The sequence below is a fragment of the Aquarana catesbeiana genome, linkage group LG13 (assembly GCF_042186555.1).
Source record: "Aquarana catesbeiana isolate 2022-GZ linkage group LG13, ASM4218655v1, whole genome shotgun sequence".
In the NCBI taxonomy this organism is placed as follows: Eukaryota; Metazoa; Chordata; class Amphibia; order Anura; family Ranidae; genus Aquarana; species Aquarana catesbeiana.
This window is the reverse complement of record NC_133336.1, coordinates 88,849,943-88,875,824: the sequence shown is the minus strand read 5'-3', so window position 1 is coordinate 88,875,824 and position 25,882 is coordinate 88,849,943. Positions and strand designations below refer to the sequence as shown.

At 43.6% G+C, this 25,882-nt stretch overlaps 1 protein-coding gene across 5 annotated transcripts in view; it reads left to right on the top strand.

The window, feature by feature from the left end:
* CAPN3 (calpain 3) overlaps positions 1-25,882 on the top strand; it is a 265,534-nt gene that overhangs the window by 169,628 nt on the left and 70,024 nt on the right. For all 5 annotated transcript variants that reach the window (XM_073610524.1, XM_073610528.1, XM_073610523.1 and 2 more), the window contains 3 exons: positions 6,666-6,826; positions 15,245-15,414; positions 23,234-23,442. In XM_073610524.1, coding sequence (XP_073466625.1) covers positions 6,666-6,826; positions 15,245-15,414; positions 23,234-23,442 — 540 coding nt within the window. The remainder of the gene's footprint in view (positions 1-6,665; positions 6,827-15,244; positions 15,415-23,233; positions 23,443-25,882) is intronic.

Genomic DNA, 25,882 nt, shown 5'->3' with positions numbered 1-25,882 from the left:
ATTTGTGACATGCCCACCAGGTGGAAGTCAAAATTGGCAATGCTGCTGCGGCTGCACACGCAGCAGAGGGCTATCAATGAGTACCTGTGTGAGTATGGCACGAGGACAGGGTCAGGGGAGCTTGGCTTCTTTTTGCCACGCCAGTGGCTACTGATCAAGGATGCATGCACTGTCCTGTCACCATTTGAAGAGGCCATGGTGTGGTGAGCAGCAACAATGCATCCATCAGTGATACAGTCCCTCTTGTCTTCCTGTTGGAGCACACGCTTCGTGGAATAATGGACAGGGCACTTGAGACAGAACAGTGGAAGGAAGAGGAGGACTTCCTTACCTCTCAATGCCCCCTTTATCCAGATAGTTTTCCTGCGAGCCCACCAAACACACAGGAAGAAGAGGAGGAGGAGTGTCAGAATGGACGTGGAGGATAACACTCAGCAACAGTCTTCAAGGGATGGTTTTCAGTCCCCAGAAACCCAAGGAGTTGTATGTGGCTGGGAGGAGGTAGTTACGGATCATGGGATCCTTAGTGACCCAGAGGACTCAGAATCGGATGCCTCTGCAAACTTATGCTGCATGGCCTCCCTGATTCTGCAAAGCCTGCGAAAAGGACCCTAGGATTCGTGGTATCAAGGAGAGGCATCATTACTGGCTGGCAACCCTTCTTGATCCACGTTACAAGGGTAAGGTTGCAGAACTCATCCTGCCTTCACAGAGGGAGCAGAGGATGAAACATCTTTAGGAGGCCTAGAAGAAAGGTTTATGCAATGCATTTCCAGACCCTGGGAGGTAACAATTTCCTGGTGCTGGACAAGGTGTTGCTGAGACTTCGTTCAGTCAGAGAAAGAGCGGTGGAGAAGGTGGCCAGCTGACCAGTGCCAAGGTCTGATTGGTTCAAGCAACCATCGCCAGCGTCTGCGTTACATGGTGCAGGAATATCTAGGGGCAAGACTTGGAGACCTTTCCAACAGAGCATCCACTGGGTTACTGGGTCTTGAGGATGGACCAATGGCCAGAACTAGCTCAATATGCAATTAAGCTACTGGCCTGTCCTGCATCCAGTGTTCTTTCTGAACGCACATTCGGTGCTGCTGGAGGGTTTGTAACGGATCATAGAGTGCGCCTGTCCACAGACTCCGTTGATAGGCTCACATTCATAAAAATTAATCAGTCTTGGATCAGCAGCTATCAAGCACCTGATGCTGATGTAACTGATTGATTTTTCTATGGATGTGGGATCCCTTGAAGACTGCCTATGCTGAGTGACTATCCTATTCCTCCTCAATCTTGATGATGCTAGCTTCCAACAATATTTTGAGTTTAGGGCACCACCACCACTGTCTAAGGCTCAATTTTTCTGTTCCTGTTTAACAGTGGCATGTAATTACAATTTTTGATCTAATTTTTCACAGCAGGGCCCGTTCTTGCGCCCAACAAGAGTATCTGTGAGGGGTTACAGTGTTGTGGCACCACCACCACCAAAGGCCCAATTTTTCTGCCCCTGCGCCAGCAGCAGAAAAAAAGGACAAGTGTGCCCCACGGTCACCTGCAGAGGATGCACCATGTCCACGAACAGCACTGTTGACTGTAGACACAGAGCCTGCTTGCCCTCTTTTAGTGGCCTGTGAGCGTCTGCCTCTCCTTTGTGGCATTCCGGACATGATGGGGATTTTGTTTTGCATCACCACACTACACTGTATTGTGTACTGTGTACACCACCAGAAAAGTAGTATCAACTGTACTACGGCTGCCCTGTATTGTGTACTGTGTACACCACCAGAAAAGTAGTAGCAACTGCGCTACGGCTGTACTGTATTGTGTACTGTGTACACCACCAGATGTGTAGTAGCAACTGCACTACGGCTGCACTGTATTGTGTACTGTGTACACCACCAGAAGTGTAGTAGCAACTTCACTACAGCTTCACTGTATTGTGTACTGTGTACACCACCAGAAAATTAGTAGCAATTGTACTACGGCTGCACTGTATTGTGTACTGTGTACACCACCAGAAGTGTAGTAGCAACTGCACTACAGCTGCACTGTATTGTGTACACCACCAGAAAAGTAGTAGCAACTGCACTACAGCTGTACTGTATTGTGTACTGTGTACACCACCAGAAGTGTAGTAGCAACTGCACTACAGCTTCACTGTATTGTGTACTGTGCACACCACCAGAAAAGTAGTAGCAATTGTACTACGGCTGCACTGTATTGTGTACTGTGTACACCACCAGAAGTGTAGTAGCAACTGCACTATGGCTGCACTGTATTGTGTACTGTGTACACCACCAGAAAAGTAGTAGCAACTGCACTACGGCTGTACTGTATTGTGTACTGTGTACACCATCAGAAGTGTAGTAGCAACTGCACTACGACTGTACTGTATTGTGTACTGTGTACACCACCAGAAGTGTAGTAGCAACTGCAATATGGATGCACTGTATTGTGTACACCACCAGAAGTGTAGTAGCAACTGCACTACAGCTTCACTGTATTGTGTACTGTGTACACCACCAGAAAAGTAGTAGCAACTGTACTACGGCTGCACTGTATTGTGTATTGTGTACACCACCAGAACTGTAGTAGCAACTGCATTACAGCTGCACTGTATCGTGTACTGTGTACACCACCAGAAAAGTAGTAGCAACTGCACTATGGCTGCACTATATTGTGTACACCACCAGAAAAGTAGTAGCAACTGCACTACAGCTGTACTGTATTGTGTACTGTGTACACCACCAGAAGTGTAGTAGCAACTGCACTACAGCTTCACTGTATTGTGTACTGTGTACACCACCAGAAAAGTAGTAGCAATTGTACTACGGCTGCACTGTATTGTGTACTGTGTACACCACCAGAAGTGTAGTAGCAACTGCACTATGGCTGCACTGTATTGTGTACTGTGTACACCACCAGAAAAGTAGTATCAACTGTACTACGGCTGCCCTGTATTGTGTACTGTGTACACCACCAGAAAAGTAGTAGCAACTGCGCTATGGCTGTACTGTATTGTGTACTGTGTACACCACCAGAAGTGTAGTAGCAACTGCACTATGGATGCACTGTATTGTGTACTGTGTACACCACCAGAAGTGTAGTAGCAACTGCACTACAGCTTCACTGTATTGTGTACTGTGTACACCACCAGAAAAGTAGTAGCAACTGTACTACGGCTGCACTGTATTGTGTATTGTGTACACCACCAGAACTGTAGTAGCAACTGCATTACAGCTGCACTGTATTGTGCACTGTGTACACCACCAGAAAAGTAGTAGCAACTGCACTATGGCTGCACTATATTGTGTACTGTGTACACCACCAGAAAAGTAGTAGCAGCTGCACTACGGCTGCACTGTATTGTGTACTGTGTACACCACCAGAAAAGTAGTAGCAACTGCACTACGGCTGCACTGTATTGTGGACTGTGTACACCACCAGAAAAGTAGTAGCAACAGTACACCACAGAATGCACTGTAGATATAGGCCACACTGGATGCTGCAGAGTGTATGTGTGTGTATATATATATATATATATATATATATATATATATATATATATATATATATATATATATATATATGTGTGTGTGTGTGTATATATATATATATATATATATATATATATATATACTAGACTGTCTGTATATATATAAATCAAATACACCGACTGAAGTAGAATAGAAATAGTACACCACGGAATGCATTGTAGATATAGGCTACACTGACTGGATGTTGCAGAATATATATATATATATATATATATATATATATATATATATGACTGACTGTATATATATATATCAAATACACTGCACAGCCACTAACTGAATAACCTGCCTGCTTAATCTAAATCACACTATCTCTCCGTCCACGTCAACAACACTACACAGGGTTGCCATATAGGCAGCCTTATATAGTGTGGGGTATGAACTTAGTCCCCCTGAGCCATGATTGGCCAAAGGCACCCTGCTTTTGGCCAATCATGGCTCTCTTAGCAGAGGGCGCTGGGATTGGCCAAAGCATGCAGGTCAGGTGCATGCTTTGGCCAATCGTCATACAGCACTGCACTGCGATCTCGCAGTGCATTATGGGTCGTTACGTGGGCGCTCAAATTTCCAGCGAACGCCCCATTATGTTCGCTGCTCTGCGAATGGGCGAACACCCGATGTTCCAGTCGAACTTATGTTCGACCCGAACATCACTCTCATCCCTAGTAGTCACCAAGGGATAGGATTTACCAGGTGAAAAGAAAAGAAAAAAGATGCTTGAAAAAAAATTCAGTAACCACATCTAAGGCATGGTAAGCTGCAATATTTCAAGCTGTTGTATTTGGGTTTACCTACACTTAGTTACAGTGTAACTGCAGCGCACCCCCTATAGAACCACTGATGAATTTGATCCTATTTATCCCTTAGAGAACACACAGACAAGCACACAGCATTCTTCCACTGGCTCAGAAAACAGTCTAGGGGTTCTTTTTAGGGTTTTTATGGGGAAACAGGGAACTGGGTAGGGTATAGGAAACATGAGCTACCTTAAAATTGTAAAACTAGATAACTTGAGGACTACTCATTTTCTGCCTGCAATGCACAGACCTTCTGGCTGCAATACACAAACTGCTGGCTGCACTGTACAAACTACTGAATGTCCCTATACTGTAGGTGACCTGTACTCCTTCCAGAGTTAAAAGCTACAGACAATTTCTTTTCCTCCAGCATTAAGGGTCAACTACTCACAACAGGATCATCGGTTGCCTCCTGCTAGGTTGCCACCAGGCTCTTCCTAGTGATGGAGAGACTCACACCACCATAGGGTAGTTGAACACTTTCCCACCAACTTCCTTCTGGCTCTCTCCCCTGAGCTTTTCCAGACCCAGCTTGATCCCTAGACTTGCGAATAGGCCCCCTATTGATCCTAGCTGGGACTTTGATGTCTTCACAGCAGTTTCAACTTGACCCCAGGACTTGAACCTGGGAATAGGCCCCACAGCTAAGCCTAGCTGGGACCTCAATGTCTTCACATAGGCTTCTCTAACCCCTGCACAGATAGTCTCCTCCTGCAGGACCCAGGACCACTGCACCCTGCTGCCCAGGTCTCAGACTGTTTATGGTCTCTTTCTCCACCTTCTGGGCACACCACCCCAAGGATTGTATAGAGCTCCATAAATATTCAGGCAGCCCACTCTGTCCTTCCTCCCACTATGTTTCTAAAATCCTCTTGACAGAAGATCAGAAAGAAAGTTGTCTTGAAATTTCATCTAGTGTATAGGTAAGCACATTTTTTTTCCCCAGTGCATTTCGGGAATTGCCACATTTCATATAAATAAGGAACGTAAACCTTGTTTAACGGTTCTTCCTCAAATTAACGATAGGAACAGGGACTGCTTTTTGCATCGCCAACTCAAACTATAGCTTAGGGTGGCAGAATTTCCAGGGACAGCACACAAGCTTATTACACATCATCTTGTTGACTGTCAGTAATCCAATGGTTTAGAGCAGTGAGTCTCAATCTTACTTCAGTCAAGGTGCTCTTTAAAATTATGGACAATCTCGAGGCACCCCATTCTAAAATGTAAAAAAAACTACACTAATGTCCTGTATGCATGGTCGGACTTTCCGACGTAAAATGTGCGATCGGCGCTTGTTGTTGGAAATTCCGACCATGTGTAGGCTCCAACAGACAGTTTCCATCGGAATTTCTATCGCACAAAATCTGAGATCTGGTTCTCAAATTTTCTGACAACAAAATCCGTTTGCGCATATTCCAATCATGTGTACACAATTTCGACATACAAAGTGCCACGCATGCTCAGAATCAAGCAGAAGAGCCGCATTGGCCATTGAACGTCATTTTTCTTGGCTCGTCATACATGCGTTCTTGACGTTCGGAATTTCTGACCAACTTTGTGTGACCGTGTGTATGCAAGACAAGTTTGAGCCAACATCCTTCGGAAAAAATCCATGGATTTTGTTGTCGGAATGTCTGATCAGTGTCCGATCGTGTGTACGCGGCATAAGAATTTTACTTATTACAGCAACATCCACACATGTAGCACACCCAACATTATTGGTGATTCTTCCAAAGCTAATACACCTTTGCACACTGGTACTGACTAGTATTTCAGCATTCCTCTGCTCTCTCACTCAGCTAAGTGACCCCAGTGCTGATAGAGAGGAGCAGGAGAGGAGCCAACAAGGATGCAGTTGCCTGACATCCTCCTTATCAACCAATTACATCATCAGTTGTTAGGATGTTGGCAGCTAGAAGGTTGTAATGGTGCACAGTGAAAACCTGTGGCTTTGAGTAACTAATAGGCAGGCTTGATCCACCCACTGGCTTGTAAACAATTTTTAGGCATTTTTCTAAGGCATCCCTGAAGAAACCTGAAGCTTATCCACATTGGATATGTACACTGAGAACTGAACTGCTATTAAAATAGATAAATAGTTTTCCTACTTCTCAAGTCAGTTTTAGGCAATGAGGCATAGTGGGCAAAATGTCTATTTCTGCTTCTACTGCCCGGGCAATGCAAAATCATTCTAGGAGGACAAGAAGTAAAAATCTGTCCCAGGATATGAAGCAAACAATAACTATTAAAATAAATCACTACTAAAACAAATCATGCCTTAGCCTTATACATTTACTTATCATACTGTTCCTCTTAGGATGTCATTTGATGATTTTATGAAGAATTTCACAAAGCTCGAGATTTGTAACCTAACAGCAGACGCTCTGGAATCAGACAGGTTACAAACATGGACGGTATCCGTTAATGAGGGACGATGGGTCCGAGGCTGCTCGGCTGGTGGATGTCGAAATTTTCCAGGTAAAATCCATGTTTATAAAACAGAGGTTTAAGTGGCATAATGCATTCATTTTTCATTTTTAGGCAAAGGGAATGGAACTAATGCCCACATGTATTGTAAGAAGTTTGAAATTTATAGTGTCCAATGAACCCTCCTGTCACAAGCCCACTAATCAGAAGGTATTTTCCCAACTGGACTCAAATTTCCAGTAACACCTAGGGTAGCATAGGAAGCGATAATCAGTACTAAGCACATGCCTTTGGGCTCTGTACCTTATTCAGTAATGCTTATGTAATGCTACCCCCAAAGGAGCCGCTTGGTGAATTTGGATTCTTTGATCTCCGCCTCAACTCCAAGAATGACCTCAGGCCCTCTGACACACCTGGTTAAAAAAAATTACTGCAAAAACATTTAAGGACACATGTGGTAAATACCATTATCCTGGTTGTGGATTATCACCAAAAATAGACACAAACCTGGTAGTGATAAACAAGTTAAATATATTAGCATGGTTTAAAGCATATGTAAACTTACAACACTGTCAAACCTTGCTACAAATTACTAATACATTAGAAAAGACAACCTTCAATACTTAGCAAATGCAGGTATAGAAAGAGCAGTTATCTATATGCCCTTAACACAGGCGCTGAGAGGGAGGAGAGAAGACTTGTCAACTTCTCAGCTTCTTCTGGGCTGCAAACGCCTTTGAGAGGCAAACGCACAACGGAAAGAAAGGGGTTACACAAGTACAGTAAGCACAGTTCTGTAATGTTGCAGGCCCTGAGGTGAAGAATACGAGTGTCTTCTGCTAGCAAACAGTAGGGCCCTTGTTTTAAGAGAATGTTTAAACAAGCTTGCATATAGCAGCAATCCTCTAGTAGGGCAAACTACTAGAAATGGCAGCTCCAAACAAGCATCCCGTGACACTAAAAAGGGTAATTGGTGTCTGCATACAGTGTTAGTATGGTGTCAAGAAGGATGTTGGGTTTACACCCTCTTACCAGTCCTCTGTACGATGACACAACAATAGTCACAGGTGCTGGTTCAGGCTCCTGATGCTCCTAGCGGTGTTGTAAGGCACTGTATCTCTTGATGGTCGATTGAGATGACTGGTAGTGAAACTCGCAAGGTGAACAGGCAGCGGCCGACCCGATACCCGGATGGGTATCTCGATCCCTGAAAGGCATGGGTCATCTCTGCTGAGCTAAGTGCTGCTGGGCTGCTGAGTAGGGTCCCTGGACTAAATAGTAGTGGACCACAAGGCTGTCTCTGCGCCTAGCTCCCATCAGGCGTCCTCACTCCTCCATCTCCAGGCAACACTCTCCTGGCAGTCTCTGGAAAAACTTGACTTTCTCCCCCTCTGATGCCTCAGAGTCTCTCTCTCAGTCTCCTCAGTCTTAGCGGTTTTCCTCACACCTGTCACCTCACCACACTCTCTCTCCCTCTCTCTCCTCAGACCACTCTCCTTATTCTCCTCACAGACTCCTTTTTCCAGGCTTCAGGATATCCCTCCTCCTCTGTTGGGGCACACAGTCCCTGGTGTCAGCGTGTGTCTCTCTCCTCACTCTGGCACCTCAGTTCCTTCCCCTCACACACTCCTCCTCTCCTCACTGTTAAGTGTCACTGTGTCCCAACAAAGACTTTTTGACCCTTGGTATCTCCCTCTATTTTAAGCAATCTCCTCTCTTCTGTCTCCTGTCAGCACTCTCTCTCTCTCTTTTACCTCAGTACCTCCCTCTCTTTTGTCCCAGCAACACTTCCTGAAACTCCCCCTTTTCCCAGTGTTCTCTCTCTCTCCCTCAGTTTTCTGGAAGGACCAGTCAGCATCTCTCTGTCTCCATCTTGTGGCCAAAAGGAGAAATTGCATTACAACATGCCTGCTATACTTATTTATTGCCCCTTGTTGCACCAGGTATACTGTGTCTATACAGTCACTTTTCCAAGAGAAATTTTTGCATATACAATGAGTTTATAATATTAATGAGATGTTGTTGTGACCTAGTTCACATTTTGCTCTAAAGTGTAACTTCACCTTGGTGCAGTTACAAATTTACTGAAGCTGCCCCAGCACCCTCTGCTAGTTTTATAATCGCCTGTCCCTGAATCAGTGAGATATTGCCAGTGAGGTGGCAGAGCTACTTTTCAAATCTTTTTGAGCCAGGCCCACAGTTGTGTCTAAAGTTGAAAATTTTGCATCCGTGGTCCAATTTGGAACTTATTTTATGCATTATGCATTGCAAGCATTTGTGCGAACTTCACATTCATAATGTGTAAATAGACATTGCCCTGCACCAAAACCACTGCTTACTGACACCTAGGGATATGTTGTTTATGTTTACATCTCCCTGGCTCTGAATGGGGCATTTGATCAAACCAAGATCCGTTTGATTAAATGCTTTTTACAAGTCAAAAATTACATGTTTACATGCTGGGGAAACCGGAAGTGACAAAATACTTGTCCCTCTAATACCATAGAGATGATCAGGGAAGATATCCCCAATCACCTCTTTGGTAGAACGGTTGAACCTCCGGTCCTGGGCTCAGTGGAAGGGAGAGACCGGAGAGGCACCAGAGGGTGGGGCACTCTTCCTGCTGCCTAAAAAAGCAATCAAGCAGCTACTTAACCACTAGAATTGCTTAAAATTATACATCTCAAATGTACCATCTTAAAATGGTACATCTCAATTCAATGGACATACACCTGTAAAGGTTTTATACTATAGACCATTTTTTTATGCAAGATCTTTCGACCAGGCAAGATCCTATGTACATTTCAGTACCAGGTGCATGAGCCCTTGGAATCAAACAAGTTTAATACACCAATTATTACCAGACAATTGTGACTGGATCTTACAAAATGACCCATAGAGCTAAATTGTCAAATTGAATATTTCATTTTGGAAGATGAGGGGTGCAGTTTTCGCAGAGACAGGAAGGCATAGACAGCAATAAAAACATTGTCAGAGGTTTAAACCCTTCCTTACTCCTCTAATGATAAGTTTTAAATTTTTGTTTATGTTATCTGTTTTGACAGGAAGTGAAAGAAAATATTCCCTATATGAACCAAGATGGCAGTAAAAGTCAGACAGAAGTTGTAACCCTTCTCCATTCTTTCCAAATGAAATAAAAACATTTTGGTTGGAAGTGGGCTTTACAGCACCTTGAAAAAGTATTCATACCCCTTGAATTTTTCCACGTTTTGCCATGTTATAACCAGTAAAAATGTATTTAATTGGGATTTTATGTGATAGACCAACAGAATAGCACATAATTGTGAAGTGGAAGGAAAATGATAAATGGTTTTCAAAATGTTTTACAAATAAATATCTGAAAAGTGTGGTATGCATTTGTATTCAGCCCCCTTTACTCTGATACCCCTAACTAAAATCTAGTGGAACCAATTGCCTTTAGAAGTCACCTAATTAGTAAATAGAGTCCACCTGTGTGTAATTTAATCTCAGTATAAATACAGCTGTTCTGGGAAGCCCTCAGAGGTTTGTTAGAGAACCTTAGTGAACAAACAGCATCATGAAGGCCAAGAACACCAGACAGGTCAGGGATAAAGTTGTGGAGAAGTTTAAAGCAGGGTTAGGTTATAAAAAAATATCTCAAGCTTTGAACATCTCACAGGACACTGTTCAATCCATCATCCGAAAATGTAAAGAGTATGGCACAACTGCAAACCTAAACCAGCAATATATCACACAGAACTGGCAGGTAATGTATGAGTCAGTGCTCACTGACAGTTATAAAGTGGACCTTAAGGGATCAATAACAGGGGGGGGGGGGGGGAAACAACAACAAGATCTACTCAAAAACAAATTAGGTAAGAATTAGTCCATACAGTCCATAGTAGTAAGTAATATCGAGAAGTCTGCAGGATGGATGGATCCACAAGTGGATGGGGATAGGACACACAGTCACCGCCAGCTCCTCAGTAGGAAATGGGAATTCTCTCAGACACAAACAAAAACAGCAGAAAGAGGGCATCTGGGTCAGTGTGATAGTAAAAACAAGTAAAACTTTATTTAGATACACTTGCATAAAAGTATGTTTCAAGCTGCACACAGGGTGGATGTGGATCACCAGTCAAGCACCCAGCCATCACAAGGGATGAGAAGACTGCCGTGGGGACAAGCTCAGACCCGCCGCATGGTCTCTTGCTAGCTCTGTGAGGGCGGGCCACCGTATGGACCCTGTAACGAGCCCCTTGCTCGCTCGATTCCACTCTCCCGACACTCCTCTGCTTCTATAGAAGCAGATTGCAGATCGCAACATCTGATTGTTTGGTCATCCGATACTCGGGGATTAGAACTACAGCTATGTGCCGTTCTAACCCAGTTGTGATAGCTCAGAACAAACACCAGGCAGGCTGTATGTAAGTTCAACCAGGAATCTCTCTTTATTGACAGGAATACAGTCTCTTTTATACAATAAACCTCCTGCAGACCTCCTGCTCATATTACTCTAACAATACAGCTGTAACCTAATTAACCTAATTAACATGAGCTAATTAACTAATCCCTTTAGACAGCCTAGATGACTCAGACATGACCTTTAGGCCAGACTGGCCATCTTGTAGCTCAGAAAGCCCAATCAACATTATCACAATAGCAGAGTTAATTAACACAAACAACAATGGGGATCTAATGACTCTTAGATCCCATACTAGAGACTTATTTACAATACACATTCTAGCAGGCAACAGACAGACAGGTGTTGGAATTTACATCAGCATCTCTTAACAGTATCTGTCCCAGCATTATGAATCAGCCACTATTTCTAATATGGCAAATCCAGGGTCCCCAGAGTCTGTGTGTCCTGGGGGACCATTACCCGAATCCACAGTAGTACCACCTCAAGGGTCCCCAGACATACAGCTCACAAAGAGCACCGTTCCCCCCAATGCCAGGGCCCACGATCGATCGGCAAGAGGCTAGCATTCAGTCCCCTCCAAAAGTTTCTCTCCCGGCTAGGTCTGTCACATTTCTCCCCTTTCGGCAGGAAACTAACACAGGAGGAGACCCCAGACGGGTTGACTCCGAAGTTAGTCAGTAGTTCCAGTACTCTAACGCCTGTACCCACACAGTACCCCAAACAAATTGCTCCAAACAAAGCGTTACTCACCCAGCCAACCTCTGCCTCTCTCAGAGAACATATCTGTCGCTGGGGAGAGGCCTGGACTGGCCCTTCTCCCTGGAGTCCTTTCTGCCGCTGGAGAGAAGACAGGGTGTCTGGGCTCACTCCGTCATGCTGTTGGGGATCTGGGCCGACTGCCCAGCATCCTTGGGGTATACGGGTGGAGACTGAAGTCCCATCCACCTTCACAGGAAATCCATCCTCTGTTAGTTGAGGGCAGAGTCCAGCAGTACTCGTCCCTGTTGCCAGCCCTTCCGCTGGAAACCCCACACCATCTGCTCCGGCTAACTGTTGGGGAGGGAGGCCGACTGCCCCGCCTCCCTGGAACTCTGTAGTTGTTGCCGGTGCTGGGCAGAGGTTGGTAACACTCTGCCCTGTTGCCAGCACTTCTGCTGGGGACTCTACATCCTCCGCTCCAGCTAACCGTTGGGGCAGGAGGCTGGCTTCCTCCACTCCCAAACTGTGTAGCTGCCATTGGGGAGGTGAGCCAGCTGCTTCCTTTTCCATTCCCTCATCTGGATGTTGGGATGATATGTCTGTGGTACTGTCTCCCAGTTGCACGGATCTTTGCTGAGGAGGAAAGACCACTTCCTCCACCCTGGCCAACTGTTGGGGAGGGACGACGAACACCTCCTTTCCCTTCTCCCCCTGTATCCTGATCTGCTGCTGGGAAGTGACCACCTACTTCTCACCCTGAGCCTCTGGAACCGCCGCAGGTGTAGGGCAGAGATCTTGGACCCTCTGTCCGGTTGCCAGCGCTTCAGCTGGGGAAGTTCCTTGTAACTTCACAGATACTTCTGTTGGTGCTGTGCAGAGCACAGTGAAGTTTGGCCCTAATAACAGCTCTTCTTCTGCTGGAGGCTCACCAGGTTGTTCTTCCTCAGCAGAAAAGTCTATCAAATCCCCTGTCTCTGCAACTGGTGTCTGGGGATAAAGGTTCACCATCTCCTCTCCGTGGAACCTGGAAGATGCTATCAGTGCTGGGCAGAGGTTAGCAGAGCTCTGCCCTGTTGTCAGCACTTCAGGTTTGGGGACGGCAATCTTCAGATTTTCCACTGCCGATTCTCTGGCATGCTGCTGGACAGGCACATTCCTCCATCCAAGATCATCCCATGCAGAAACGGGTTCATCAAGGTCAGTCAGCACTTGCTGCATCCGCCATAAGACCTCCGCCTCCATAGCTGCGGGGGCAGGTTGGCAAAGCACACTGTTACTCTGCCACATTGTCAACTCTTCAGCCAGGATTTCAGAGTTGTCAACTGGTATTTCCTGATAGTCCCAGGCAAAGGGAGCCCCACCCTGCTGCTGAGCAGAGTCTAGCAGCTGTCTGTAGGCCATCTCAAGCTCCCATTCCTGAACGGCCAGAAACTCCAAATTTTCCTGTGCCCAGTGCTCTCTGTGCTCCATTATTTCCTCCAAACGCCACTCCCGATCACTCCCAAAGTCAGGGTCCCTAGACAGCCTCCAGTACAACAATCCCAGGCCATCATAGTCAAAGCCTTCCGTGGGGCTGTCATCCGCTCTCCACGGGCACACTTGGGCTACATACCACTGGAGGGCTCTGTAGCTCTCGTCCAACCGCATTTGTGCCCGGATCAGCCTGCTTAACTCAGCTGTCCACTCCTGGTTCGGCTGTTCCCCCAATAACAGCAATCGTACTTCATACTGCGACCAGTACCTTACATGGATGGAGGGGAGAACTTTTCCCTGGTGTCACTGCTCACGGGCTAGTGCTTCCTTCCAGAGTTCACAGCGGATAAAATCAAACCATTTCAGCAGGACCTGCTCTGATACTGGTCCTTTGTGCTGTATCTGCATCTCTCACAAGCTCCTTCTGAATTCCTCTTCCATGGTGGCTGGCTGGTATCTGTACCTCTCCTCTCCTGCTATCTGGACCTTGGATCCAGGTGATGGTTTGGATGTGTTCATGGCAAGGAAGCACGATCCCACCATTCCCTCCATGGCTCTCAAGTAAGTCTTTCAGCGTGGCTCTCCTGCAGGCTGGTTTGGAGTGTCCCAGTAACTGGAGAGCAAATCCCATGGCTGCCAACTAATGTAACAAGCCCCTTGCTCGCTCGATTCCACTCTCCCGACACTCCTCTGCTTCTATAGAATCAGATTGCAGATCGCAACATCTGATTGTTCGGTCATCCGATGCTCCGGGATTAGAACTACAGCTATGTGCCGTTCTAACCCAGTTGTGATAGCTCAGAACAAACACCAGGCAGGCTGTATGTAAGTTCAACCAGGAATCTCTCTTTATTGACAGGAATACAGTCTCTTTTATACAATAAACCTCCTGCAGACCTCCTGCTCATATTACTCTAACAATACAGCTGTAACCTAATTAACCTAATTAACATAAGATAATTAACTAATCCCTTCAGACAGCCTAGATGACTCAGACATGACCTTTAGGCCAGACTGGCCATATTGTAGCTCAGAAAGCCCAATCAACATTATCACAATAGCAGAGTTAATAAACACAAACAACAATGGGGATCTAATGACTCTTAGATCCCATACTAGAGACTTATTTACAATACACATTCTAGCAGGCAACAGACAGACAGGTGCTGGAATTTACAGTATCTGTCCCAGCATTATGAATCAGCCACTATTTCTAATATGGCAAATCCAGGGTCCCCAGAGTCTGTGTGTCCTGGGGGACCATTACCCGAATCCACAGTAGTACCACCTCAAGGGTCCCCAGACATACAGCTCACAAAGAGCACCGTTCCCCCCAATGCTGCAATTGCAGGAAAAGGTGGTTCTACAAAGTATTGACTCAGGGGGCTGAATACAAATGTATACCACACTTTTCAGATATTTATTCGTAAAAAATTTTGAAAACCATTTATCATTTTCCTTTTACTTCACAATTATGTGCCACTTTGTGTTGGTCTATCACATAAAATTCCAATAAAATACATTTACGTTTTTGGTGGTAACATGAAAAAATTTGGAAAGTTTCAAGGGGTGTGAATACTTTTTCAAGGCACTGTAAGCATTATTCCAGCACTAGAACAACTTAGTTGAGGACTATGTGGGTTCCAGGCATAGCTGCAGCATACATCTTTTTAATGGGAAATCAATGTTACATGTACAGGAATGGGGGAAATGGGGAGTATAACATTGGGAATCACATTCTAGAGGGTAAAATTATTTAAAATAATTGTATTATATTGTAAAATTGTAAATTGTAAATTGTAAAATTGTAAAATTGTAAAATAAATGTTTCTTCTGAATATCTAGTTTGACATTAACATAAGTTAACTCTTTGAATTCAATGTTCACAGACACCTACTGGACTAACCCCCAGTACCGTCTGAAGCTCTTGGAAGAAGATGATGACCCTGAAGACAATGAAGTTGTGTGCAGTTTCCTTGTTGCCTTAATGCAGAAAAACCGCAGAAAAGATCGAAAAATGGGAGCAAATCTGTTCACAATTGGCTTTGCTATTTATGAGGTAACTAACTAGTCTGACTATAAATGACCACATGGGCAACTTTAAACTGGTCAGACATTTGCAGAATGCTATAAGATCAGATGTCCTGTTTTTGATGGGATCATCAGACCCTAGTGTCCGCCTAAGGCTGAAAAGCCACTAATTCCCCCCCAAAAAATATCATGAGCAGACCCTAGTATCTGACTGAGGCTGGACAGTTACTAATTCTACCAAAAAGATATAGTAGACAGTGTTACTGAATCAGATGATGATTATGTCATTTCAGTGGGTGCCATTTCCTGGTAATGTGCTGGTCAGGGTGACTGCTTTATTGGGGACCTAAAGGATTGCTCCATGCAAACATAAACATTTTCTAAGATCATATACTGTATCTACATTAAAATTGTATTTCTATTTTATGTGGTGTGGAAACTTGTAAAGCTAGCCAAGCATGTTTTGTTGTTTGTTTTTTCAACCCCCAGGCTGAACAAGAAAACTATTTTCTCATTCATTAGCATGGATGGAGGAAACTCCACTGCTGGTTATTTTATTCAAGTAGCCATGGCACCTGTGGCTGCCTGAATATCTGAACAATGGCTGCTTCTGATAGGATGCAGTAACTGTTCAGCCATTAACTTTCCACTCCGCTCAGTCAAATTTCAAGCCATGCATAGCCATCTTAACTCTTTTATGGGTTTACGCTCACTTGATTTTCTGCACTAGCTTTGCATTTTACTGCTATCACTCTTGCTACTACTGCTGAGATAAGCTATCAGAGGACTCACAGACTTGCACTGTGAATAGAAGCAGTGAAAAGCAAATATGACTGCTTCCATTTGCATATATAACTATAAATAATGAACAGGAACAGGTTTTCTAAAATATTAACACGTTCTGATAAGATTAAGGCCTGGTTCACCCCTATGCATATTTTAGTGCATTTTCAGTTTTGCACAAACACACTACAATCCATTTAACATGGTGTTCTATGGGTCACGTTCATATCTGTGCGTTTTACGGAAAGGGCCAGGGACTTTTTTCTGGTTGTTGCTTCCATAGACTTCATTGGATCAAAAACGTGTATTGAAAAACACAAAATGCACCTGGACTATGCAAACTGTAACCTGCATACATGTGAACCAGGCCTAAATACATAGAGCTGATCTTTTAAATGTTAATAAAAAAAAAATAAAAGATTACACATTCTCCTTAACCCCTTCACGCTGGCCGCACATATTTATGCGGCTTCTCGGTGTGTACTTGTGTAAACCACTTACCACACTGAGAGGGCGCTCCCAGCACAGTAGCTGGCAGTTACTGGAACGCTCTCGATGCATACTAGCGATTGGGAGCTTTACGATCATGTAACCGCTGTCAATCAGCCAATCACAGCACTCATATGACCTGAACGCCTCCCGACTTTTAGGACCCTTAATAGCTTCTGGACCAGCTGCCACAGTTATACTGCGGCAGGTTGGCTCCCCTGCGTGAAACCACGTAACTATACGTGGGCTCGCGGGGTCCGGATAGCAGGCGCGCATGCCCGTTGCACAGCGGGGGGTGCCCCGGTGCTCGTGGCCGACGGTCGCGATGACCGCCGGCCACTAGCGATCGTGAAGAGGAGAGACAGAACAGGGATGAGTATGTGTAAACAAACACTTCCCTGTTCTGTTCTGACAGGAGTGACAGATCGTGTGTTACTATTAGCTAGGAACCACGGTCCGTCACTTCCTCTAGTTAGTCCCTCCCCCTTCAGTTAGAATCACCTCCCAGGGAACATAGTTAACCCCTTCACCGCCCCCTAGTGTTAACCCCTTCCCTGCCAGTAACATTTTTACAGTAATCAATTCATTTTTAATCGCACTGATCGCTGTATTATTGTCAGTGGTTCCAAAAATGTGTCAAAGTTGTCCAATGTGTCCGACATAATGTCGCAGTCATGATAAAAATCGCAGATCGCCTCCATTACTAGTAAAAAAAAAAATAATAATAAAAATGCTATAAATCTATCCCCTATTTTGTAGACGCTATAACTATTGCGCAAACCAATCAATATACGCTTATTGCGATTTTTTTATACCAAAAATATGTAGAAGAATACATATCGGCCTAAACTGAGGAAAAAATTTGTTTTTTTTATCTATTTTTGGGGGATATTTATTATAGCAAAAAGTAAAAACTAATGCATTTTTTTCAAAATGATTGCCCTTTCTTTGTTTATAGCGCTAAAAATAAAAACTGCAGAGGCGATCAAATACCACCAAAAGAAAGCTCTATTTGTGGGGAAAAAAAAGGATGTTAATTTTGTTTGGGTACAACGTCGCACAACCGCGCAATTGTCAGTTAAAGCGACGCAGTGCCGAATCGCAAAAAGTGCTCTAGTCGGGGCTGAAGTGGTTAAAGAGCCAGGATGTGGTCGGCGGGAAGGGGTTAAAGTGTGTACCAATTATTAATACCTTATCTAAACTCAATGACAAAAATGTAATACAATGTAGCTTACCTGTTCTAAGATGGTGGCTGCATTTGTTTCCTTTTCCCAGGATTTTTCCCTTTATATTCACCCAGGGATACTGTTAGTAACACGCTTTCTGTCCTTGGATTACAACACTTGCTCACTGTACTCTAAACAGGAGGTGCACTTCATTGTGAAAAAAAAAAAAAGGAGCAGGTGCATTGTCACCCTATGCTGTTCTCCTGTTTCAGACTACAAACACCTCCCACTTTGCTTATCTCCATTACATTGGGGAGGTGTCTTGTAGTTCAACAAAAATAACTGGGAAGGCTGACAACACTGAGGCTGAGTTACTGAAACATTGAGAAGCTTCTGTTGGAGTATTCACCTTAAATATCCAATCATGTGAAAAGCAAATTGCTGTTCACTTCGAAGACCCAATTATGTGTGGATGCTTTGGATAGAGCCCAATATAAACATGTAAATACACCAAGAGTTTTGAGGTACTATGAAAACAGACAAACCATAAAATTACAATATAAACCTCATGTTTTATATGAGCACACTAGAAAAATTATGTAACACCACATGAGAAACTATTCTGGTAATTGTCAATATCATGCAATGGGACGAAGTTAGTTTCCCAATGTGTTTCACAGAAATCAGCTAACCTTCGTTCTTGGGGGATGTATTGCTCCCCCCATCCTATTTGGTATGTTAGCCCTTGAATTATTGATTTAATGCCCGTGCACTATGCAACATATCAATAGATAGGCACTTTAAAATACTTTAATTGCTATATATATATTGCTCTTCTGTTTAGACCCAACCCTTCTAATATCTGTACATGTCTACATCTAGATTGTACATAGTTTATTCTCTTCTCGGGTAGTGCTGGGACATTCATGTTTAGTATATCTGTGGAGTTGTCATCATTTACATCTTTCCCACAGTATAGTAAATGTGTAATATTATATTACATATATTATATTTTGTACCATTCGGTCTCATTTATTTTGGGATGTGTTTTTTAAACCATTTGCTCAGCCCTTGATATTTACATTCCCACATGGCTGGATAATTAAATATTCACACAATTTATTTGAATAATATTCTAAACTTCTTTGGTAAATCAGCTTTATTATTTGATGCACAGGGCATTACAAGCATTTCTGGCAGTATCAACAGGTCTTTCCTGTGCTTGCCTAAAATGTACTTACCCTGAAAAAAGAAAACAAATTCAGCCACCACATATACAATCTATAAGCCACAAAATGTTACATTTTTGTTCTTGCAGTTAGATATACGTTAAAGTGTAAGTTCACCTTTTCACAAAAAATAAAAAAGTGAACTAATTCTACACTCTCCCCACCCACCCGGTCCGCATTGCACTTAGCTTTCTGGATTAAGATTTGTTACTACCCACACAGTCAGTGTAGTGGTCCAGGGATATCAAATCCCCTCTTCTTCCCCTTCTTTCTGCAGGGCTTCCAGGATGGATCAGGTCGATACCGATTTGTCAAAGAGGAATCTCTCTGACCCATCCTGGAAGCCCTACACAAAGAAGGGGATGAAGAGAGGGGATTTCAAATCCCTGGACACAAATTTCAAATCCCTGGACATGACGGCTGCATGGGCGGTTACCCAGGAAGGTAAGTACAGAAGGGGCCAGGGGAGTGGGGAGGGTTTAGGATGTTAGTTTACCTTTTCTTTTTTTTTGTGAAAAGGGTGAGCTTGCACTTAAGTAAAAGGGTGAGCTTGCACTTAAGTAAAAAAAAAATTATCCTGGCTCTAGAATGGAAATCAGGTAAATTTCTTGAACAGCACACTCCTAAATTTTTTAAACCTAATTAATCATGAATATTTTGTGTCAGTATGCTTTGTAGGTTACATTTCTACATCTGCATATTAACAGTCCTAGTTGGTTAGCTAAAGCAGTGTTTCTCAACTCCAGTCCTCAAGGCGCCCCAACAGGTCATGTTTTCAGGATTTTCCTCAGATGAAAAGGCTGTGGTAATTACTAAGGCAGTGAAACTGATCAAATCACCTGTGCAAAATAATGGAAAGCCTAAAAACATGACCTGTTGGGGCGCCCCGAGGACTGGAGTTGAGAAACACTGAGCTAAAGTAACCAACGCAGCTCTTTTTTACCTAATACTGTGCTTTCACAGTCATCTGTGTGGTCAATACAACTCTTGGTACTTTAGAGAGCTTTTTCACAAATAGATGGTTGAGTATACTGCAGGCCTTTGCATGAACATCACTTTTTGACTGAATTTACCATTTTGCTGCAGCAATTTGTATGCCGTTTTTCACCTTCTCTGTATTGTTTGTTCTTTTCCTTCCTCCAAGGTCCCAAAAGAGGTATGGTGGTGAAAGGATAAGTAAGGAAAAAGTATCTTATTATGACTTTGTTATGGCTTTTGTAACCCATTGGAAACCAATCCATTTGGGTTATTTTTAAGTATTTCAACTGTAGTGACTGTTGCAAGAATAAATATTGCCATATGGTGTTACTAGCTTTCGTCTGTGCCTGGTCATCTGGAATCCCAGTAACCACTTAAATAACATCAACTAACACTGTCCCGTTGGAGCATGAAATATGTTTAATGCCACATTAACTTGTACAAAATTATCAAAACTTTACCCAAAATATTTGACAGCTTATGTCACACTTTGTACTAATGTCTGGGGTTCTGTTACAGAGACTTCTCCTCACTTTTTTTGTCCTGGAGGCAACAGTTCCATCGGGAAATAAAAGGAAGGAAAAATCCCCAACAGTATCACGGATAAAAAAATATAATTTATTTTTTGTTAGTAGAGTAGAAAGTTAAAACCTCTGTTGGCTTTTTATTTCTGTGTCTCTGTTGCAGATTTTATCTCACTTCCTGCCTGGTGAAACTGGGACATTACATAAGGGGAAATCACTCTAACAGAGTCCTGAATAGCAGCCTAAACCTAACAGTAGTTCTAACCCTCACTTTATCCAAAAAGTAAAAGGAAATTGTTTTGGCTGGACTTACCTTCTAACTACTAATTTTTTTTTCTTTCTCTGCGATGCGGTACGCACACTGGAAACAAAACACCAAGTGCAATAGTTAAGCGAACACACAAACAGTGAACCACAAAAAAAGTGCATAGGGTGTATACATGCTCCTCTGAAGATAAAGTACCCTGGCCCTGATCCCCCGGGCGCATTCTTCCTGACGGAGACTAGGGGGTTAATTCACAAAATTTACCGCATGGGATAGCACAGTCACGTTACTGATTTGCATAAATTATGTGGTTAAAAAAAGTCAAATGCACAAATTAAAAAAGAAATAATGATTTTGCAGTATTTACTGCAGAATTTAAAATGTGCCTGTAAATATTGCAAAAAAAAAAAAAAATCATCCAGTAAATTCACAATTGGAAAAGAGAGTAAAAAAACATGCAATATTTATCACCAGGGTTTTGCTGGTGGTATCACATGCGGTATTTGTCAGAAACAGCATGGGGGAGGTTGCTAAGGTTGCTGGTTGCTAAGGAGCGGGCCGGAAAGCTTGTCGTCGCGTCCTTGACAACAGATTACTCATAAGCCGTCAGCAGGTTTCCCGTTGACAGCTGAATGTAAAGAAAACATGCTGGCAATTAAAAATTATGAAAAAAAACAGCGTGGGGTCCCCCCCAATGCATACCAGGTCTTCAGTCGGGTATGGATTCTAAGGGGAACTCCATGCCAAAATAAAAAAAATGGCGTGGGGTCCCCCCAAGATCCATACCAAACCCTTACCGGAGCATGCAGCCCAGCAGGTTAGGAAAGGGAGGGGATGAGTGAGCTCCCCCCTCTCCTGAACGATACCAGGCCACATGCCCTCAGCACGGGGGGTGATTTGGGGGGCTTTGCCCCAGATCCTGGCACCCCCACTACTCATTCACCAAAAAAAGTTTCAAAATTGTTATGGGGACAAGGTGCTTTGGGGTGGGGGGGCAGGATCTGGCAGAGCCCCCCCAAAGCACCCCCCTATGTTGAGGGCATGTGGCCTGGTATGGATCAGAAGGGGGGGCTCGCTTGTCCCCTCCCTTTCCTGATCTCCTGGGCTGCATGCTCGGATAAGGGTCTGGTATGGTTGTTGTTTTGTTTTTATTTTTTGGCATGCGCTTCCTCCTAAAATCCATACCAGGCCCCGAAGGGCCTGGTATGCATGGGGGGGGGGGGAAACCCCATGCTGTTTTTTTCCATGATTTTTAATTGCCAGCATGTTTTCTTTACACTCAGCTGATGAGTCATCTATTGTTAAGGACGTGGCGACCGGTTTCCCAGCCTGCTGCTTAGCAACCAGCTCAATGCGATAACTTACCACATGAATATATGTGGTAATTACCGCATTATCTAAACTTTACCGCAGTAGTTTTTTACCACACAATTCTTAGTGAATTGAACATGTGCACATTTGTTTCCATCTGCGTTAAAAAAATTAAAAGCGTCGCCTATGGAGATTTTTAGGTACCGTAGTTTGTCGCCATTCCACGAGTGCGTGCAATTATAAAGTGCGACATGTTTGGTATCTATTTACTCGGCGTAACATCATCTTTCACATTATACAAAAAAACTGGAGTAACTTTACTGTTTGTATTTTTTTAAATTCATGAAAGTGTCCCCTTTCCCAAAAAGTTGCGTTTAAAACACCGCTGCACAAATAGACATAAAATATTGCAACAATCGCCATTTTATTCTCTAGATTCTCTGATAAAAAAAATATATAATGTTTGGGGGCTCTAAGTAATTTTCTAGCAAAAAATACGGATTTTAACTTGTAAACACTACATTTCAAAAATAGGCTTAGTCATGAAAGGGATATTATTGTAGTTTCCTTTTTTTAATGTTAGTTTACTAATTTATATAGTGCCAACATATTAAGTAGGGCTTTACGGGGTACACAGATCCATTGATATTATTGCCCATTACCAAAATAGTGTACATTCTAGTGTTCCTACCTCTGGCTTGTACTTGCATTAGGATCTATGTGGATGCAGGTAACCTATTTAATCTATTAGTATGCTTCTAGGAGGAAACCATAGTGCTCAAGATTTATCCACACTGCTGTCTTATGTGCATATTAGAGCAGTGCAGTTGATTGTCTTTCTTAATTGCAGCTTGCAAATTGTGTGTTCCCTTTAAAAAATGTGGCTTCCATCTACTAACCAATCATATTCTTCTTTTGATGATAACCTTGAGCTGTCGTTGTGAGTTTTAGTACATCATAGATTTGTTGGCTCTGCATCTACCATTCATTTTGCAGAATATGTTTTGTACTTGAGGTGCACATCAATTATGGAAGGCTATTACCAGTCAATATGCAATGCTTCTTTTCAATGTCTGTCACTGTTCTTTCTGCTGTTATGCAGATGCATGGGAATAAGCAACATCTACAAAAGGACTTCTTTTTGTACAATGCATCCAAAGATCGGTGTAAGTCTTATATCAACATGAGAGAAGTTTCACAGCGTTTTCGGCTACCTCCCAGTGAATACGTCATCATCCCCTCCACCTATGATCCGCACCAGGAAGGAGAATTTATTCTGAGAGTATTTTCAGAGAAAAGAAATATTTCAGAGTAAGCCTATTGGAATGTTATCAGTATTTTAATAACTACAATTCCCATTAAAAACATTCTTTTCATTTAAGTAAATGTAATTTAGCTTAAAGCACATCTGTACTTTAGCCTTGCAGTAAAATCTCAGCACTTCCTCAGATGGAGGATCAACACTAGGATTGCTGCCAACAGTACTCATGCTTAGCAGACTGATGATCTCTTCAGTGCTCTTCAGCTCTTTTGTTGTGCAGTCATCAGGACAGAGGTGTATTCTTCACCACACTGTGCTGCCGCAATGGAGGCTAAGGTTCTGGCTATGCTGTCAGGCAGGGGTGCCTGGGTTACAAAACTGATCACATAGAACTGCACCAGCTTTTACAGGTAAATCAGTTCACATATACAGTGCACTGTGTATGTATGAAGCCCCTTTCTGTAAATAAAGCTTTGGGGTCTGTTCACACCACTGCACTACAACAACAAATACCCATATATGTCAGACTTTACTGGTACAAGAGGGGACAGACACACGTATGTATGAAAATTACGAAGAATTTTATTACAAAGTTAAAAAGATCATTGAAATTTAATGGGATTCTGATCCCTTCAAGGCAATGTAGACCATATGTACTGTTACACAAATATCTTTGCTCAAATTTCCCAAGAGGTCGACACGTTTCACATCAAATAGCTTCTTCAGGACTTTATAATCTTGGAAGCAAAGAAGAATGATCTAAACATTGATTCCGAATTACCAGCATAGAGTCGGCGACCCAACGGTGGATAACACTGCACAAGTATGGGTGATTGGTGGCCATTCACTACTTTAATATTAAAGCGGAGTTCCACACAAAAATGGAACTTCTGCTTTTCGGAACCCTACCCCCTCCGGTGTCACATTTGGCACCTTTCAGGGGGGAGGGGGGTGCAGATACCTGTCTAAGACAGGTATTTGCACCCACTTCCGGTATAGACTCCCATGGGAGTCTATGCCTCTTCCCGTCCCGACCGCGCTGTCTGCTGGGAACACACAGCTCCCAGGAGAGAGCAGGGACCACTAGGGACACGCAGCGCGACTCGCGCATGCGCAGTAGGGAACCGGGAAGTGAAGCCGCAACGCTTCACTTCCTGATTCCCTCACCTAGGATGGCGGCGGCAGCTGCCGAGAATCGAGCGGGTTCTTGGCGTCCCCTGCCGACATCGCTGGACCCTGGGACAGGTAAGTGGCCATGTATTAAAAGTCAGCAGCTGCAGTATTTGTAGCTGCTGGCTTTTAATATTTTTTTTTTTTGGCGGTGTGGGTGAACCCCCGCTTTAATACTCAATAGTAGTTGATGGTAAGTATCTGAATACATTCCAATATTTCCTGGTAAGCTCTAGCAGAAATAATAGGCAGACCGTATTCAATGCAGAAGAGCAATTCAATCCATCATGTACCATTAAGTGGTTCCCATCTGCAATTGATGTCAGTCTGTCAACCAGTCCAGTTAGGTGTTAGCTGATGTATGTCAAACAATCCGCTCCACTGGAACAGCAGCAACATATGCCCCCAATCCAAACAGATACAAAAGACTGCTCCAATCCACCCAATTGGCTCCTTTCAACACCTCAGTAGCAACAAACCACCATATAAATGGAAGAAAGTAAAAATCAACAGTCCAACATAAAGTTTCACACAGGGGATCTTCTCCAGCTTTAACAGAATACAAACACAGAAAAAGCTGAGCCACCTGGCTCATAAGCTCACTCAGCTTCAACTGCAGTACCACACTGACCCTCTTACCAGTGTCTCAGACTCTGTTGTCCAGCTCTCCTGAATACTTGGATATCTAGCCTTTCTTTGCAGCACCCTGCTGCACGGCCCACCCCTGGGCCACGGATTGGGGTTCTTCTGACACCCCAATAGGAGCCAACCTGACTCCTGGTAGGAGACCAGCTGTCTCCTGGCTTCTGGCTGGGGCCCCCTGACCCAGAGGTGAGACCTTCTGTCTCCCCCCTTGGGAGCCTCCAAACTGGAAGCTCTGAGCTATCCTCAGACTTATAACGACTCTGCACCCCTGTGTACTCAGCCAGGGTGCAGGCGTCTAGCAAAACCCGGCCACAAGATTGACTATTTTGATCCAGAACTGCAGAATCTGGAGAAAGCCAAATACACAGCTTTCTCTGCTCAGAAACATTAGTCTGGAACGTCACATTTACCCTAAATGCAAATCTTGCGTCACATTTTCCTATATTCCCACCGTGACTGAACCTCTCACTGTCATACTATCCATTAACCCTTTTACTGCCACTGATGTAAGGCTTACATTGTTGGCAGTGGCAGCTTAAATACCTTACCTGTAGCAGCTAAAATTGTTTGTGTGCACTTCTTCAGCAGACTGTCAGATGGAACTGATTCAGCCATCTGATGTGGTAGTAATTTAGCCACCTATTTTTTGCAATAGAACATATGTAAATGTATTGC